This window comes from Gallus gallus, chromosome 1 (assembly GCF_016699485.2).
Source record: "Gallus gallus isolate bGalGal1 chromosome 1, bGalGal1.mat.broiler.GRCg7b, whole genome shotgun sequence".
Classification (NCBI taxonomy): domain Eukaryota; kingdom Metazoa; phylum Chordata; class Aves; order Galliformes; family Phasianidae; genus Gallus; species Gallus gallus.
In genome coordinates this window covers 60,214,648-60,234,261 of record NC_052532.1, presented here as the reverse complement: position 1 = coordinate 60,234,261, position 19,614 = coordinate 60,214,648, and the positions used below count along the sequence as shown (strand labels likewise).

The 19,614-nt window shown below is 46.6% G+C and overlaps 1 protein-coding gene across 2 annotated transcripts in view; it reads left to right on the top strand.

Annotated features, from left to right (window-relative positions):
* SLC6A12 (solute carrier family 6 member 12) overlaps nucleotides 1-19,614 on the top strand; it is a 38,085-nt gene that overhangs the window by 12,233 nt on the left and 6,238 nt on the right. For both annotated transcript variants that reach the window (XM_046901482.1, XM_416378.8), the window contains exons 4-13: nucleotides 1,438-1,578; nucleotides 3,415-3,502; nucleotides 4,955-5,087; nucleotides 7,860-7,994; nucleotides 9,510-9,613; nucleotides 10,632-10,756; nucleotides 10,907-11,019; nucleotides 11,637-11,774; nucleotides 12,765-12,867; nucleotides 18,500-18,600. In XM_046901482.1, the coding sequence (XP_046757438.1) occupies nucleotides 1,438-1,578; nucleotides 3,415-3,502; nucleotides 4,955-5,087; nucleotides 7,860-7,994; nucleotides 9,510-9,613; nucleotides 10,632-10,756; nucleotides 10,907-11,019; nucleotides 11,637-11,774; nucleotides 12,765-12,867; nucleotides 18,500-18,600 (1,181 nt within the window). The remainder of the gene's footprint in view (nucleotides 1-1,437; nucleotides 1,579-3,414; nucleotides 3,503-4,954; nucleotides 5,088-7,859; nucleotides 7,995-9,509; nucleotides 9,614-10,631; nucleotides 10,757-10,906; nucleotides 11,020-11,636; nucleotides 11,775-12,764; nucleotides 12,868-18,499; nucleotides 18,601-19,614) is intronic.

Genomic DNA, 19,614 nt, shown 5'->3' with positions numbered 1-19,614 from the left:
GGTGCTGGGAAAGAGGGTGTGTTGACAGACAAACACCTCCATGGAAGCTGGGACAAATGTTGAAAAGAGAAGGAGACTGATGTCCTGCATGCTGGGGTTGTCATGCTGCAGCCACCACCCTGACAGGCTGCAGCTGGGCTGGGGCTAAGATACAGGTGTAAGAACCTGTAAGGACTCCTGAGCTAATTTTCTCATGGAAGAAGGTTTCTAAGTGGCTTTAAGATGTTAATGAATTTAACTTTCACAATTCTCCTGCCCAGAGGAGAGTCTATTACACTCATTTTATGGACAGAGAATCATAGAATCATAATGGTTGGAAAAGACTACTAAGATTGTTAAGTCCAACTGTCAGCACCCAACAGCACCACACTGCTAAATGTGTTCCTCAGTGCCACATCTGCACGGTTCTTGAATGCCTCCAGGGACAGTGACTCCACCACCTCCCTGCGCAGCCTGTGCCACTGCGTCATCACTCTTTCTGAGAAGGAATGTTTCCTAATACCAACCTGAGCCTCTGCTGGTGCAACTTGAGGCCGTTCCCTCTGGTTCTATCGCTATCACTTGGGAAAAGAGGCTGACACCCACATAGCTGCAACCTCCTTTCAGAGTGTGTTAAGGTCTTCCCTGAGCCTCCTCTTCTCCAGACTGAACAAACTCAGTTCCCTCAGCCGCTCCCCACAAGCCCTGTGCTCCAGACCCTTCACATCTTTGTTGCCTTTCTCTGGACGCATTCCAGGGCTTCAGTGTCTTTTTTTGTAGTGAGGGGCCCAAAACTGAACACAGTACTCAGGGTGCAGCCTCAGCAGAGCCAAGGAAAGAGAAGCCTGTGTTTAGGCAAATTAAATACCAGCACATGGCCTGGAGGCAGACAGCAGTGGTATCTCTAAGGGTGATGATAGCCAGTTTTAAGCAGATGAATTTAGGCTTTCTGACCCGATGACTTTTTTGGTGTCTCAGTGAATGATAAGCCCAAGGACCCAAGGGCAGAGCTCGTCTCCTATATCTGGTCTTTTGCCCCATCGCCATATTTTATGCTTGGTGTACATCGCCAGTGAGAGCCCTTTTTGCCCAAGTCTTTCCAGAAGAAATAAACTCACCTGCATTTCTTTTCTTTCAAGGCTATACGTCTAGTTTTCCTGAAGGTGAGGCAGTGTAATGTAATAGCACATTAGTATCAGAAAAATACTTTCTCATCCATGAAAAGTTTTCTCCCTCTGTTCCGCCATAGAGCTATCTAGAGATACCAACAACATTTCCTGTCTTCATAAAATCTCTTCTCTTTCCTAGAGGTAGCTCTGTTCTCTAGCAACCTATGTACTTGGCATTGCACTCTTACCATAACGTGGACTATACCTTTTTTGGGGGGGGAGGAGGGTTGGTTGAATTTAAGCATTTGGTATCTGACAGCCTTCTCAGAGGCTTTGTTTTCCTTCACAGGAATTGGATATTCCTCGCAAGTCATTGAGACCTATCTGAACATCTACTATATCATTATACTGTCCTGGGCACTCTTCTACCTGTTCAGCTCATTCACCACGGTGCTTCCATGGGCCAGCTGCAATAACCCTTGGAACTCAGGTACACCTTCCTCTGGTTGGCTTCTGGTGGGAGGAAAGGTAGGAGATGGAGACTCAGTTTTCAAATGGATTCATGCAATCAATGATTCATAGATTCCTTTTCCCCCTTCCCAATTCCCAGAAATTATTTGGGTTTTGTAGAAAATGCTTTTTTACTTGTCTAAAAATATTTTTACTGTAGATGAATGTCTTGGTTTCTGACATTATTTTGTAGTTGTACTGTGGGTTGCACAGGGTACTGTCCAGAGGGGTTGGTCCCAGGAGGTGCTCTGTGGCCAGGGATTCCTGTGAAGGCAGCAGTCTTCATTCTCCATGGACAAATGGTCAGGAAGAGTGAGTGGTCTGGCTTTATGCTTAGCAGCAGGGAACAGTAAGACCATTTCTGCATGGAGATATTTTCATTACTGAGATTTCACTGAACAATCCACATTTTCTGGAAAGTGGGATACATGGGTTGAGAAGAGTTCTCAAGCCAATTTAGAGTCCCCCTCACAAGGCAAGAGCTTTTCATTAGCTCTAGCACAATGATTTATCTTACAATTTCCTTTTGCTACTTGGATCCTTCAGAGCTTCTGGAGCAGTAGCTGCTCAGCTGTTTTCCTTTGAGCACTTAAATTTTGTCTAAATCAGCCCAAACCTGCATTGGAGGATTTGCCAGTATGAGTATCCCAGTGCAGGAACCAGGAACACAAAACTCTTAAAGCCCTCTTCTTCTGGTCTACTCCCATTGTCTTGGCCAGGGATCTCATTTCCTCATGTCTACAGTTTGCAACACCATGCCCAGAAGTAAAGACTAGGCTTTCGTTTTATTTAAGGCACTTGGGCTGTTTCTAGGAAGTGGAGTTAGATATGAGGTAACTTTCATGGGTCTGATGAGGCTTGGCAGGCTTTTTTTTTTACTATATTGAACAGGCTGTTTTGCTTTCAGTTCAAAGCCAGACTGGAAAGGACTTCAGCAGCAGCTAAAGCCCTTTATTAATATATATATAAATATATATATATATATATTTGGTGGTGAATCATTCCTTTGATGTGTTAAATTTCCCTGCCCTGTGGGCTATTTACTCACAGCTTCCTCTGCCCCTACATCCCAGCAGAGGTAAGCATCTTTGTAAAGAGTGGCTCTGATTCCTTCAGCTCCCCCAACATGTTTTTTTGTTTGGTTGTTTTTTTTTGGAGGGGGGAAGTTTTTGTTTGTTTTTTTTGTTAGGAAAATCACAGATGTTCTCTTCATGTGCCGAAGCTTCCCAGCCAGAGCTGGGATTCCTCTGTTTTCCAGTGGACTATCTTTTGCTTGCCAAATGTGAGATGAAGTGCACTTCTTGGATGCATGGTATCTCCTCCATTTTTAGCAGTTTTACACTATGTGACAGAGTTGGGGATGGTGTAGTGGAACATGAAGGCAGTTGTGGTGTTTGAGAATATACCCATGTATGTGTGGGTAGCAAATGATGTGTGGTGTGGGAAGAGAATGGGATTTCCTCTCTCTTTTATTTTTGTATCTTTTTTATTTTTGGCTACCTACGGTGGCTACCTCACAGTAATCTATGTTTTGCAGTCATGTGGTTTCCATTTGGCAGGGAACTTCTCTCCCCTTCCCCTCTCTCCTTACCCAAGCCCTCTGCCTACTCCTGGACTGGAATTCATAGCTGGGGAGAGCCAGGCTTTAATGAGATGCTTAATGAGATACAAAAGTTTAATGAGATGTTCTATACCACAGGGTGAAGAGTATGTGTACAGTCAGCATGAAGGTTAGGGAACAGTGGGGAAGGAGCATCCCTCATGGAGGAGCCTTGGAAAATTTCTCTGGCTCATTGACTTCCTTTTCTTTTGGTAGATCTCTGTGTGGACTTTCTGAATAGCTCCGACTGGGACAACAGAACTGTGCCTGCAAATGCCACCTCTCCAGTGGTTGAATTCTGGGAGTACGTGATCACCTTCCTTCCATTCAGGCTCCTCTCTCATCCAGGAAATATGCTGGTGTGGGAGGGGATTCCATAAGGCCAAGTAAGGTGCCACGTGTCAGAAGCAGGGGCATGTCAGACGTAGGGAGCACAGTGCACAGAGCTGTCAAGGAGGTCATCGTGGATTCCAGGAGAACTAGATGTACCCAAAAGCTGCTTGCAGTAGCATGCCTGCCTGGGAGCTCATGTGCACACGCGCACATGTTCTCACACTGCGATGTCAGGGCAAAAAAGAAGTACCAGAAGAAATAAGGACTTTCTTTAAGCTGGGTGTTCTCTGTAAGAACACAGGGCAAGACTGTGTTCTTACAGAGTAAGAATTCTTACAGGGTAAGAACCAGGGCAGACTGATCAGTCCTCTACGGTGAAATAGAAAGGGTAAAACTGCCATTTCACTTCTTCTGAATACATCTTGCCAAAGGAAGAGGTCTATCTGGCTGCCCTGTCTTTGTACATGGGGAGGAGACATCTGAGGCAGACAGGTGAGGCACCAGATAGTCACTCAGGGAGGTTTGGCCATGGATCTGGAGGCAATGAATCACTTCTGAAAGAGGGCTCCTGAACCAGGCTACCATCTTAGAGGGGCTTCTCACTGCAGCCCAGAGAGTGTGAAATGGCTGCAAGAACCATGCTGTTTCTATAGCTCTTAAAGTGCCCCTGAGAGGAGTGAGATTGTCCCTTGCAACAACCAAAGAGCACAGAGACTATGAGGTATGCCCATGGATGCAGAAAAAAGTCTGCATGTTGCCAGACTCTCATTCCTGCCCAGTTCTTTACATCTGTGGGTTCCTTCCTCTCAGAAATAGTTGTTTGGGGTTTTTGCACAAGCTGCAATGCAAAGGGAACCACAAGGGGGGTTATTTGGAGGAAGGAGTGCGTAGGAATCCTAAGCGTGGGTCTGGGCTGCTGGGACTGCATGAGCTGAGCTCTCCTGTTGTCCGTCTTGGTGGTGGTGAGTATCCAGGGAACGAGGCTGAAGAAAGGACATGGGAAACATAGAGACCGCTTAAACTTATGTGCAGGATGTCCATAGTGTATGGGGAGGTGAGAGGAAAAGAAGTGACCATGGGTTGATGATGACATTAGTAGCTTGCTTTGGATGGAGGAGTGTCTGCCTAGCAGCAGCCAGGGTGATGGATCAGTGTGGGGTATGTGACAATTTCATTCTGTGTGGGTCTGATGGGCACACTGCAGTGGTCTGGGAGGGTGGGAGGGCACAGTGCTGGGCACAGTGGAGCAGCATCCACAGGAATGACAGAGAAGTGAGCCCTTGGCGATGCTGGGGTGATTCACTCATCTGGGAGCCTAGGCAGATCTGTTTAGTCTCTTCATGGGGTAAAATGTCAAAGGTGTGTTTGGATTAATGGGATCTGGGGTGTTAATGCTTATCTCCCTGTCCCTGGATATTGGCAGGAAGAGAGTCCTGGGACTAACGGATGGTATTCACAAACTGGGCACTGTGCGCTGGGAGCTGGCTCTGTGTCTCTTGCTGGCATGGATCATCTGCTACTTCTGCATCTGGAAAGGTGTCAAGTCCACAGGAAAAGTAGGAGCAGAGACGGTCCTCCTCATCCATAATCCTCCTTGTACCCATCTTACATTTCTTTCCCAATCTCTTTTACTTTTTCATGAAGTAGAGACTGGAGACACACAGCACCAAAGTCAAACCTAAAATCTGGTGGGTTCATACTGATTTGTATTGGTTCTATTTGACCCGTAAGAGGAAGAACGAAAAATCAGGTCAAATGGGGAGGGAAAAGCAGTGGAAGAGCTGGGAACTGATGGGAATCATAGGTCACCTTTGTCCTTGCAGACACCCACAATGGCTGATGGATACTCCACAAATGCCATTGGGAACCACCCACTCATCAGTGTGTTGTCCCAGTGTGACTTATTTATGTTTTTAGCTGGATGCTCCTCAGTATTCAGCTTTCTATCCCTGGCAATAATTAAACAGTTAAGCAAAACAGAGAAGCTTGTGCCTGCAGCTGTCTTAGCGAATAGATCACTAATTTCTCCTGCTTCTTTATCCTGCAAAATACTTGGAGTGGGACAGATGTCTTTGTGCTTTCCTTTGGGCTTCCTTTTGTACTCTCTCTGGTTCTATGGTCTTTGGCTCAGCAGGTCACTTTGTGCATTCTGCTCTTGAGGCTGGAGCCATTGCTCCTAAGGTTGTTCCCATAGGTCAGGCAGAATGGATATCCTTCTGGGATGGATGAATGTGGTGTGCCTCGGGGTGGGTGTCAGGGACTCTGCTATAGCCTTGACTTGGTCAGGGCATCCTTCCACCCTGGGGCTGTGATGGGGTGGGTAGGTTATCCACATAAGGGCATCCAGCAGATGTCCTAGCAACAAAGACAGGGGAGCCAATTTTTTGCAACAGCCTTCTTCCAAATCAGTGTCCCTAATATTGGCAAATGTTTGTTTCGGTGTCAATTCCCACTTCCAACCTTAAAGCTGCATTTTAATGGGCTGCTATTTTAACAGAACAAGACAAGAGCTTGCTCTGCTTGCCAGAGCCTCTTGCTGGTGCTGACCTGTCTTTCATCACCTCTCAAGGAGGGAGAGCAAGGTTCCACATCTGTGGGGAGAGGGGATTTTAAATTGTCGATCTCTGATGCTCCATGTAAGCTGTTTTGTTAACAAAGTGCCGCCTTCACAAGAGTTATCATTCTGATCTTGTGAGTCTGGGTCTACATGGAAGTGCAATTGAGTTGTTGCAGGTTCCCATCAGCTCTCAGCCCTCTTCCCACCGAGCCTTTCTGTTGCCCAGTGCTGCCCATATGAAGGGAGTTTGCCTTGTAAGAGAAGGCTGAAGAAGTTCACTTGATCTGGGATCAAGTTGAGTTTGGCAACGTCAACCCAGAGAGTGAGAGTTCAGCGAGTGCAGGCAGTAGCTGTCATGATTTTCCTGGGACCACAGAAGATTTTCCCATTGCAAGGTTTAGGATACAGGACCCACTTTTTCCTAGTCAAGTGTATGTACCAGGTGAGTAACACAGGGTGGGTTTTCTTGTCCCAGTCCACAAACCAGACAGACCAGTAGTTCACTCTGCAGGTAGTCGTATTGACATTTACTGGAACAAAACTCAGCTCCTTTCTTTTTCAACCCTGACTCCACATTAGGACAGGTACTAGGGAGGTCCCAGAAACTCTGGGTATGTGCATAATTTTGTTTACCCACTGCAGAGTAAACAAATGCTGTGTTTGACTGAAGGGCTGCACCAATCAGATAACCCTTCCAGACTTTTGTGTTCATGCTTCTGTCATTTAAGGAGTCCAAACTTAAAGAAACAATAACCTCAGGAAAATAATCTCAAATAACCCCGTGAAGACCCATTTTCACTGAAAGCCTTTTTCTTTTATTCATTTCGCCCACTCTTGCACGCTTTCAATCTTTCCTGATGCAATCAGTTGATCTGTGCAGATGTTCCCCAGAAGTGATTTCTGAAGGTACATTTTCATTCTTGTGCCAAAAATGCTCCTGTTCTCTTTCAGTCAGGGAGCAGCAGAAGTGCTGAGTACTCTGACTGGTTTGACCAATTATCACTAGGCAACAACAACTTCATTTTTGACCCCTCACTTTGAATCCATACAGTAAACAAGCTTTAATTTTACTTGGATGAATTGTAGTAGTAAATAAATGTTAAGAAGTTGCATATTGCTCATGGATATTTTGCAAACAACAACAACAACAACGAGTTATATTGGGCAATAGATTAGGGATGATTAATTCTACTGTAATATTTGTTTACGTAGCACACAGGGAGATGTGAAAAGAGGGCTTTACTGAAACAGTGGTATATGTTTTCTTGACAGACTTCTAGGCTCCTGGTGTCCCCATTTTTTACCCATGAGCACAGAGGCATTGGAGGGATGAGGGAGTCACACGAGCACCCCTGGAAATGCAGTGTCAAATTGGGCAGCAAAAGTTGCTGCTTAATTTGGGAACCCCTTGCTGGGAATGGGACAATTTTAATAACTCCTCATTAAAACTCAGTGACAGGAGGAGACGTAGGTTTCTTTTGCAGCTCTAGAAAGATGAAGAGAACAGCTTGAGAGCAGGGAAATGAAGATGACTGGAAAGAGAAAATAGCAAGAGCAACCAGTGACACAGCCTCGTGTGAGGAACAGAGCGTAGATTAACAAAATCACCGCTGAGATGTAGCCTTGATTAATCCCTTCCCCATTCCACATCCACATTAGCAGTAGCAGCCATGGCTAGAGGGAGGGCTCAGGGACATTTGTTGGGTGGGGGCTGCAGATGGGACAAAGTAATGCCTGCACTTCCCATTGACCCTCTCTGGTTTCCCTGTAGGTTGTGTACTTCACTGCCACCTTCCCATACGCCATGCTGGTCATCCTGCTGGTGCGGGGAGTCACACTGCCAGGTGCTGCTGAGGGGATCGTCTTCTACCTGAAGCCAGATGTCTCCAGGCTGGCAGACCCACAGGTGAGTGGGGCAGGTGAGGTTCTGGCTTCTTGCTCTGAGGGGAGGCCTTCAGACTGGGAGGACCTCGTTACAGGGTGAGCGGGGCCTGGTCCCCATGTACCGTGCAGATTCTCTCCTCGCATCTGCAGCATATGGGCATATTAGGTCATTGCTACTCATGGGCTCAGCAAAATCAGAGGAGCGCATGAAATATTCAGCATGCAGCAGATGGTTTTGCTGGGTCTTAAATACAAATAATTAAGGAAAGGTGGGGGGGGAAGCAATCTACTACTTTCCATTTCTTCAGGCCCGCTTAGAGCTTTGTTTGCCTGGGACCAACCACATGCCATCAGTGCATGTCCCAACGTGCAGTCAGGTCTCTTCCCCCATCCAGGTTGGCAGCAGTCAGGACCCCCGTTCTAAAGACCCCAACACCTCTCCATCACAGCAGGTTGTTTCCCTTCCCAGGTGGGCTCAGCAGCGCATGCAGGCTGCACGTGCCATCCCTCCAGGGTGCTAATGCAGCTCTCCAGCCCCAAGGAGGATATTTAAATGACATTGCTGCTAATTATTCTGCTGCTAAATCTTTTTGTGGAGGCAGCCAAGCAATATGCTTAGCCCACAGCCTCAGCTTACCTCCCGCATCTTCCCAGATGGCCGCAGCCCCAACTGCTCCCAAACCAGCTGCCAAACACACTATCTTCCCCCAAATGGCTTTCAGATACAATTATGTGTTGTCAATACAAAATCTGTGGTGTGCCGAACACGAGAGCCAGCCGAACATAAATGGCATTTTAATATTGAAATAAATAACGGGGGGGGGGGGGGAGGGGGCAATGGAGGCTGAGTGTATTCTATTCGTGGCCAGAGCTTATTCACTGAAAACCTCCCAATCTTTTAAAGCCTAAACAAAGCCAACGTGGTCTTTACAGGCTGCAGCAAGGCAGCATAGCAGGAGTGAGGAATCCTGCTATTGATTTTAGAGAGTGCAAAGCTTTGGTGCAAAGCTGGGTGTGTGTGTGTACTCATGCCACACACTCCTGTGGATCTGAGCAGCGGTGCCCAGGCTGGGGTTGTCTGCAGGCTGCCAAATTGCAGGTGCCTGGCTGTTTGCTGCTGCTTAGAGGAAAAAGAGAATGAGGGGGAGTGTACAGACAGACAGAAAGAGGGCTGTGTTCCCTCTTGCCCGTTACCCTGAATCTCTGGCAGGGAGTGGGAGCAGTGCTGGAGTTCACCCTGCAGCGCTTTGGGAGACCAAGGGACCCTTCTTGGGGAAAAGGGATGGAGCTGAGAGGAAGGAGCCTGCTCAGCATTGGCCAACGCTCTTGTGTCAGTCTGAAGTCCCCACAGGAGCCTAGAGGTCTTTTCATCTGATAGTTCAGATTCCCAGAGATGTATTCCAGTTTCTGCATCCATCGTGTCCCCCTATTCCACACGGTTTGTTCAGCTCTGATGGAGGGGTGTTTGCCGGGCAGGGCACAGCCACTTGTTTATTTTGTTGCCAGGTCTGGAGACTACTGATGTTCTCTGTTCCAGGTCTGGATGGATGCAGGCACACAGATTCTCTTTTCGTATGCCATATGCCAGGGGTGCCTGACAGCTCTGGGCAGCTACAACAAATACACTAACAACTGTTACAGGTAGGAGGAGCCCAGGCTCCTTGCATTCTTCTGGAAATTTGCACAGAGACAAATTGCACAGGGCTGTACCTGATGAAGGGGGACCTTTGGGCAGCGTTATTTTAAATAAGGACGTGCTCATAGTTTGGGATGGACTCAGCACAGGGATTGAGATTGACTAGAGCAATGCAGAAGCTCCAGAGAAGTGTTTTAGCAGCCCTTTCCTGCATGAGTCAGCTTGGGAATTGGAGGAACTGTAGGAGGGGGAATGGATGTGGAATATGCCAGCCACTGAGGTGATACCACAGGCTGTTTTGATGGGGTGAGCGAGCAGGGACTGCATGGCTAGCTCTGCTGTCACTTGCTAGGTAGGGGAAATGGTACAAAGCTGATGATGGCTGGGCCCCCTGTCTCTAGTTCTTCACTAAGAGCAGGGTAATGTATTGCCAGTGGCATTTTGATCCTATCAAGGAGATTAATCAAGTCTATCTGGCCTCTTCCTTGCCCTTGAATTACAGCTCTATTTTCTCCATGGCCTGACGTGAAGCTCAGTAAAGCCATCAAGACCATTTCTGACACATTCCTCAAAGTCCTGTGGAGATGGGGCTCTGTTATTACTTCCAGTATTGCTCCAGCACAGATGGGAAAATTTTACGGTGCTCTGGAGACATCAGTCATCTCTTCTGCCCTTCTCAAAGAGGTGCTGCTGTGGCTGCTGGCCAGGCAATTAATACTTTCCCACGGCACTCCACAATGTATCTGTCACCAATGGAGCAGTGTGTTGACACTTTCCTCTAGTATCTTATGTGCCTTGCACTGTCAGCATAGCTCTAGACAGCTCTCCAGCTGCAGAGAGCTGTCTAGGTATGCAAATGCACTGCATACCTGCACTTCTCCATAGCAATTGATGCTTACTTTGGAGGGAGCTGAAGAGCAGTATTGACACCCCTCAGTGCTTGGGGAAGCTGAGTACAGAAGTGACCCGAAGTGGGCCCACTGTGCAAAGGGAAACAGTATGCTCTCTCATCTCTTCCTGCAGGGACTGCATTATGCTCTGCTTCCTGAACAGTGCCACCAGCTTTGTTGCTGGCTTTGCCATTTTCTCTGTGCTGGGCTTCATGGCTCGAGAGCAGGGCGTACCCATTGCGGAAGTGGCTGAATCAGGTAGGTTTTTCCAGCAGACTTTGAGCCTGAGGAGGTTGGAGAGGGGGGCTTTTCTGAAGTGAAGCCCAAGATGTTATCTACATCCTCTGTTGCTGTGAGGTCTGCAGGACCAGTGCTTTCAGATGTGGTGATGCTGCTGTCTGTTGGCAGGTCCTGGCCTGGCTTTCATAGCATACCCAACAGCAGTAACAATGATGCCCGTGTCTCAGCTTTGGTCCTGCCTCTTCTTCCTCATGCTGATCTTCTTGGGACTGGACAGCCAGGTACAGCAAACTAACCCTCCTTCTCCAACTCCTAAGTGCCTGTTACCACTCTGAGCACCTCCTCATGCCTGTGGGAAAGGATTAGGTGGTTGTATGCTTTGCTGGTCCCTCAAATACATTCTGCACACTGTCCACAGCTCTTTCACACTATGGGTACTCACAGCATGGGCTGAAGAGAGGCCAATGAGTATGTGTGGTGGCATCTCTGTTTGGCATCCTTATCCTCACATGTAGGTGAGGGTGTCCCAGCACATCTCCAGCTGCAAGGGGGAATGGTCTTGCATCGACCTCTTACCCTGCAGTACTCCAGGGGGAAAACCCAGAAGAGCAGTGTGAAACCCTGGTATGCTGGCTCAAGGGGAGAGGGGGTGTCCTGGCCTGGCTGCCAAGCAGGGCATCCTGTTCAGGCTCTACTCTGTAGCACCTAAACCTCTGGATCTCCATTTCTCTTCATTCCCTGAATCAAGGTCCCCTCTTGCCTCACCTTGTTGATTGTTCTCCTTCAAGCTGGCCTGGCTGTCTTGGGAAAAGTCTCAAAGACTTGAAGAAAAAAGGACAGTGAGCATGTTCTTGGGGAAGGGGAGATATTAGACTTTGTACCCTGTGTTCTCCTGCAGTTTGTCTGTGTGGAAAGCATGGTGACAGCTCTTATTGACATGTTCCCGGGAGTGTTTCGAAAGAAGGGACGTCGGGAGCTGCTGATCCTGGCCATTGCAGTGATATGCTACCTGCTGGGCTTACTGCTGGTCACTGAGGTAAGAGGATGTACTACAACCACGCACCAGAAACCCTGCATGACTGCTCCAGAGGAGCACTTAGAGGTAGCTTGTCTTTGATGCTTTTGTTTGTCCTACACTTCCAGTGCATTAGCAGGTGTCTCTCAGCAGCCAGAGTTGCTGATGGTGTGTGGCTCCTGCACCTGCTAGGAGCCACAGAGACAGCCCTGCAGCTTGGTAAGGCTGCTTTATGCAAATACCACCTCGCTCAAACAAGCTGAGCTGCATATTCAGAAGCTGTTCTAAGGGCAGTGATCATTTGCTGGCTGCTTTGCATGAGAAGCAGGGTGGCAGGAGGGAAGGATGGGGTAATGAGTGCAGCATCACCTTGCCTGAGCCAAGGGAGAGCCTGTTGTCTCTGGACCAGAATCAGCAGAGTTGTGTTGATGCAATGCTATGCATGTGATCAAGAGAGCTTTGACTGTGGGAAAACGAATTCAGGAATTCCATGGATTTGGTATGCCCTCTGCGTGGAGGCATCTACACCCATCATTGCAGAACACAGCACTGTATGTGCTGGGATGAAGAGATTCCACTCCTCTGTCAGTGGCTAGAGTCCTTCAGCACCCTTGAAAAGCATCTGCTTGACTTCTGTTGGCCTGGCTTTCTCTTTGGAAAAACACATGAAAATATGAGGGAAGACTGAATTGTAGAGCTAGCCGATGGCAAGTAGATAGATAGACAGGGCTCAACCCAGAGGTAGGGGCAGCAGGAAGTAATGTGCCTGCCATCATGGGGTATGAACCTTGAGAAATATGTAAATATGGATGCAGACAAAACAGGGTATCATCTAGATATCCTGGCAATCAGGATCCTGATTTCTTAGATGCAGAGATTTTCACTGCCATGGCGTTTTGAAGCAATGCTAGAAACTTGCTGGGTGATTAAGAAACAAACCCAGACCAATAATAAAGTGCTCCTGTGGACATAGAACCTGCCATGACTCCCTCTTCTCTATCTCTGTTACAGGGTGGGATGTACATCTTCCAGCTGTTTGATTACTATGCTGCTAGTGGCACGTGCCTGCTATTCCTGGCCATTTTTGAGGTCATCTGTGTAGGATGGGTTTACGGTAAGTAGAGGACAAAAATCTGTGCTGCTGCTTCTCAAGGCTAGGGCTGGGGGTGGAAAAGTAGAGGTGGATGGAAAAGATCCACCACTCCCTTAGGAAGCAAGGAAATGCTGTAATTACCCTCTTTCTTGTCTGGTTTCCAGTGTGTTTCCTCACAACATTTTTTAACTGCTCCACGTTTAGAGTACAAATGACTTTTCCATCTCTGAAGCTTCCTCATCTTGTGTTACCTTGCTGCTCTTTTCATTCCTCCTATGGGTTAGAAAACCAGCCACGGAGGAGTGGCTGTTGTTCATCAGACTCTCTGTTTCAGTCTGTACCCTATGCCTTTGGTTTAATCCTGCCAATTTGTTTCACATAAAGTGCTGGGATACAGACTTGCTGTGTGCCACTTGTGAGATGATGGCACATGGTTTATATTTTTCACGGGCTGTGATGACAGTCTTAAAAGAAATGGATGGGACTGCCTTGGCACATAGTGAGAACTGTAACCAAACCATGCAGGAGCAGAATTAGGCTGAGCTCAATGAACTACCAGAAGGAAACCAGCTACTTGTTGGTGTGCAGTAAGCAGAAAATCCAGTGGTATCCCATGTAAGGTCTCTGCATGCTGAGCAATGCCTGAGCCCAACAGGCTGCTGTCCACCTCACTGAAATACATATTGAGGCTGGTGGTTTCCAGGAGAAGGGGTTAGTTTTGTGTGTTATGGAACAGAGGCTTCCTGTCCTTGTCATAATAGAATCACAGAATCATTAAGGTTGGAAAAGACCTCCAAGGTCACCTAGTCCAAACATCAGCCCATCACCACCATTCCCACTAACCCATGCCCCTCAGTGCCACATCCACGTGTTCCTTGATATGGCAGTCCAGCATCTTCAAGGATATCACAAAGTGATATAGACGCCAGATGAGACCAAACTGACAGCATCCCCAGAAACAGCACCTGCTGGCTCCTTGCTGCACCAGGCAGTGTGCCCTGATCAACCTAAGGAAAACACTGCAGGCATGAACTTCATGCATATATATATATATATTTTAATGGCTAGCAGTAGATGCTTAGGGAGGAGTATAGGGGGTAAGTTGGCAATGATATTTTCTTTGAATATTCTTCCAACTTCTAAAAACTTGTAGCTCAAGGATTTCCAGAGCCAAAAGTAAAATCTATTTATCTTCTGTGTTTTTTTCAAGTTGGCTCATATAGGCATTTATCATCCAAAAGCCCTCCAGCAAATAGTTCCACAGCTTGGTCTGTTGTGGTATGAGGAATCACAGTCTTTTGCTTGTTTTGAACCTGCCATCTTCCAGTTCCTTTTTTCTGCCCTACAGATCTTACTTCAGAAGAGATAGGAGAACAGTCAGTCCCCATTTGCTTTCTTTGGTACGTGTGGTTTTACAGAGCTTGCCATGGCTGCAGTGCACTTGCTGATAAAGATGTTCTCATGTTCTCCAAACACTCATACAAATCGAACCAATTTCTAATCTGGAAGGACTTCTCTCTTACTGAAATGGGAGCAGGTTCTGCTGCTTGTGTTTAACCTTCCAGGGATGCAAGAAATGTGTGTCTGTAGGAGAGACTTACTCTAGAGAGATATCCTGGGAGGGAAACTCATCTGAGAGCTTACAGTGCCTGACACTGGCCAGATTTGAATTTAATCAACTTCTGCAGTTCCCTGTGAGATCTCTAAGGAGAAGGAGATTTCCATCCATGCATAACAGGACTTCACTGTCGCCACCCTGATCTACGTTATATTTACATCACAGTTTGCCTATTCTTCCCTCCTTCTGCCCTGCTCCTCATGGCAAATAGCCATTCCGTGGGTCTGACTCTGGGCTGAAATACAGTCAGTAGGCTGAGACAGGCCATCTTAGTGGAAAAGATGTGCCTAGTGCCAGCTACTGCTTTTTTCCCAGCCTGAGATTTGGCAGGACCAAGCCACTTGCTTACACTGTGAAGAATTACAGCGTTTTTGCTAACACAAATACACGCTCTGAGTTTCCCCTCTCCCAGCACATACGCCAGCCGCCCACCACTTGGCAGCTTCCCTCTGCTGACAGGCAGATGCTCTTGCTCAGATCTAAGGCTTTCCTCACGTACCTCTCTCTGCCTGCACAAGGACCTCACAGCATCCCACCTGCCAACCCTGTTTGCTGCAGGGAGGGACAGAGGCGATTTGGTTTCTTCCCCCACCTGTGCCCCTTCCATTTTTGGCGACACAGCCCTCGTATAAGTGGGTACTCTTCTTGTGCACTGGGGTCGCAGCATGATGCCGCAGAAACATGGTATGGGAGTGATGTTTTCCAGTTTTTCAGGCAGTCACAGCATGCACATTAGGATAAGCTGTTGCAGGAGAAAGCGTGTGCCTCCATCACTGCATGAGAGCTGGGGCTGAAACCATTAGAACTGTTTACAAAGCTAAAGCAAACTGATGCCAGCAGGCACCTGTGGGTGGCTGCAGGGTGAATCTGTGTTGAGCTGGTATAAATCTTCCTCTCTTGCTCACATGCAGTGGGTCTACCAGCAGCAGCAGCGGGCTCCTCCTGGCTGGATCCTGCCCATCAGGCTGCACTAGCTGGGTTTGCTTTATCCTCTTGGATGCACCTGCTACAGGCAACCTCACATTGTTATTTATGGATGGCAAAGGCTCTTTGAAAGCACCTGGTACCCAAATGGCACACAGTTCCTGCAGTGCCCCAGCAAATCTCCTGCTAGCATTTTGCATGAGCTTGGCACAAGTGTGGGCATTGCAGGTTTGGGACAGCAAGAGAGCAGACACAAGCTCAGAGCTGTGGCGTGGCACCAAGGTCATCATGTACTGACTTCCTGTGGATGAAATTCAGTACAGATGAATGCAAATAAATGCAGCCTGGGAGAAAAGATTTAAAAGGGAGGGTTTTGTCATAGGCTCCACACTAACAGTTTAAACGGGCTGTACTGTTTTGTGGTTTAAACTGGCAGACAACTCAGCGCCATGCAGCTGTTTGATCACCCTCTCCCCTCACCCAGGGGATGTGGGATAGAAATGGAAAAAAGTGGAACTTGTAGGTTGAGATAAAGGCAGTTTAATCAGACAGAAAAATAAGAGAATATAAATAATAATAATTATATACAAAGCAAGTAATGCACAGTGCAATTCTCACCACCCACTGACTGATGTGCAACCCATTCCCTGAGCAGCAGCTGTCCTCCTAGCCAATTCTTCCCCATTTTGTTGTTCAACATGACACCACATGGTACAGGGTGTCCCTTTGGCCGGTCTGGGTCAGCTGTCCTGGTTCTGCCCCCACCCAGCTCCTTCTGCCCCCTCTGTTTCCTCACTGGCAGGGCAGCACCAGAAGCAGACGTGTCCTTGGCTCTGTGCAGCACTTCTCAGTGACAACTAAAACATCAGCGCGTTATCATTATTCTCATCCACAATCCAAAACACAGCACTATACCAACCACTAGGAAGAAAATTAACTCTAGCTCAGCTGAAACCAGGACATATTGAGAAATATTCCCTGGACTATATGCTTCATCTGTGAAACTCACTGTTTCTGGGTGTGGAAGAAAAGAAAAATCTTTGTCCCTTTCAGTTGGGGTATTACTTGCAGTTGTTATAAGCTACTTAGATTGAGAAGGGCTCTATAAGGACAAGACATAAGGACATAAGCTAATCTCTAGTTGGATTTATATGAGATTTATTCCCATGCATTTACGTAGTAAAATAAAATGATTTCTCAGGAAAGGATGTAGCATCTTCGAAAACATATGCTTTCAAAGTATATGATACTGGCATGTATGGACAACTGCCCTGAGCCTGTGTAGCAGCTCCTTTGTCTTGGGATACTGGGTACAGCAGTAAATCTCCTTGTTCTTTCCAACAACAGTCTCTTTGGGGAGGTCTTCAAGGCATTCCCTGCATTAAATCTATCCAATCCTTCTTATGTTCTGGGAAGGAAGGGGGACTGCACAAATCCTCTAGCTTCTAAGCTGCACAAAAAGCCAACGCTGAGTGATTGAACTGATGATTTCTTTAGCCTGATTGCTTTTCCATATCCTGTGAAATGCAGAACATGTAAAAGCTCACATTCACGTACTTTCTGAGGCTGTTTACATTAGTGTCCATTGTGTTTCACCACATCACCCTACTGTTTGCCATAGAGGTCCTGGAAACACAGGATCTGATGGGAATACTGAAGAGAATAGGGATGGAGACAGGTGGACTCATGCTGTAACTAACAGTGTAAGGTTTGTGTTGTTTCCTTCACAGAGAATAGACGTGTGTTGTGTCTTTCTTTTGGCCTGGCATCTTTGTGTTTCTTTAATCACTACGTCTCTCACTAGATCCTAGATCCAAAATTTGCAGTGAAACTGACTTCAGCCGTCAGTGTGAATTAATTAATCCATCGTATATCTGACATCGTGGTGTGTTTCTGTGGAAACACTGTACGGTATAAGAGACTGCACTATGCTGCAGCCATATCATTTATCTCACTCTGCTTTTTTTTCCTACCCCATGGAAGATTTTGGCTTTGTGGCAGAACGTATTTCTATATTATCTCCCCTTCATCCCCAATATATTTTCAGAAATGTTATCTGAAGCCTCATGGGATTTGTAGCTTGGAAGTTTTAGGGTTCTGTTTTCTGATGTAGGCTGGGCTCCTACACAAGGCTGTGTGTCCCTTGATATGCGCAGCTTGTTTTTGCTGGAGGCTACTTGTTAACTTGCCAACTCAAGATGGGAACCATGAGGTATTCAAAGAACGTGCTCCTCCCCATCCCTCTTTCCTAAATGCTTCAAAAGCTGGTTTTAAGGGAGCTTTCCTGCAAACGTTAGTCATGGGATACAGAAAATAACACAAAGAATTACAGAAAAGAAAAACACACTTAATATGCTTTTGTAGAATTCACATAAATGAAATAAGATCTTGGGACTTGGTTCTAAGACAGAAAAACATAACACAAAGCACATTAAACCCTAAGCACTTGGTAGTATGGCGAGTCCTCTAGGATAAATTTTTGCCCAGCCTTCTGGTGTCAAGATGCAAGGAATGCGAGGTCTGAGCTCATTTGCAGATAGGAACCCCGGCAATGAGTTCACAATGGGATGAACAACCCAAAAGGCAGAAGCCATTCTTTATTAGCTCGGCGCTATGATAAAACTTCAGTAAGACAAATATAGTAACCCTTTCTATGGGCAGGTTATCTCCAGTTTTTTGTCTTATACTGTTGCCCTATTTTACCAGAGAAAGTCTGATTTAGTATCCACTTTGGGCTCATGCATTTCCATGTGCTCCACCTGCAAGAGCTTTCTCTTGTTGACCTGTAAACCAAATACCCCTCATGCCAGGGGCTGCATTCTCTGACTTACAGCTGCTGCTGTCTGAGGGACAGGTTGTTTATTTTATGTCAAGCTTTCTGGAAGGTTATGGCTGAAATTAAAAGCCTCCGCATGTATTTAGCCACAGATGAGCATCCTGGATACCAGAAAAGTCTGTCACGTGCTGTTATTAGGGTAGCCATATTTTTTGCCAGGAAGGAACACTGAGGATAAAGAAATATGGGATCTGATGTGAGTTGTGATTGAAGGAAACAGCAATGATCTTACCTCCTCACCTCTGACTTTGTCTCTGTGCTGGCTGGTGGCCAAGGTGCCAACCGCTTCTACGACAACATTGAGGACATGATTGGTTATCGGCCATGGCCTTTGATCAAGATATGCTGGCTGGTGTTCACCCCGGGTCTCTGCTTGGTAAGTATGTGCAGGTACGACAGCATACTATATTATTCTGGGTCCCACATTCTCTGCAGGAAAGGCTGATTTGTCTTCAAGGTGCTACTGTCATTTCATCAAGCTCCCGTGGAGAAGTACAACTTTGTCCATAGCTGAGGTGGCAACTTGTTTCCTTTGTAAAGCCTTATCTTTTGCCTGCAAAATTAATTAAGCCTGAAAAGCCACTTGTTTATTCACAAAGCAAAGGAAAATGTATCCTAAAAGTCTGAAGAGGTTTGGTCAAATTACTTTTGAATAGAAGACTGGTGAGTGTTACAATGTTGTGAAAAATTTGCTTCAGCCCATGTTCCTGTGACCTCCCGTGGCTCAGAAAGATCTTTCTATGGCCATTTGCTTTCTGTGTTATTAAATCTCTTTGAAAACAACTCAGACAACTGTATTAAAAACAAAACAGACAAACAAAATAACAACCAAAAATCTTCAACAGGCAAGTTCCTGCCTCTTTCAAGTTCATGTCCAGTCTTACTTCACTGACATTTAGAAGTTTTCTGTGCCAAATTCTGATCCCACGTCTGATCTTGTGAGTTGTTTCCTTTGACATCAGTGGAAACACAGGATATATAGCTACAGTTTACATAAGAGTTCTGTTCCTCTGTGCTTGGAGTCCACTAGGAATTGAATATTGGGGGAATTTTCAAAGTAAGTTTGATTCAACCCAAATTATTTGAGTGTTCTGTGGCTAGAGACCCCCAAGATGGATAAATCTGTGCCTGGTACTTCTGAAAGGCTTCTGAGAAGGGCAGCAGCAGTTTCTGACCTCAGTATGACTAAATTTCTGTCTCTGTGTTCCCAGATCCTCAAATCTGCTGCCAATTTTGCTTAGGTTGAACCCATAGGGAACCTACAGAGAAGCCTGGACCTGGCTGAGATAACTGCACTCAGTCAGCATACATCAAGCTCTGGCTTGCTGCAGTGAGCAGTAGCCATGCTAGCTCATGCACAATAGCACACTCATTGCCACCCAGCTGGCAC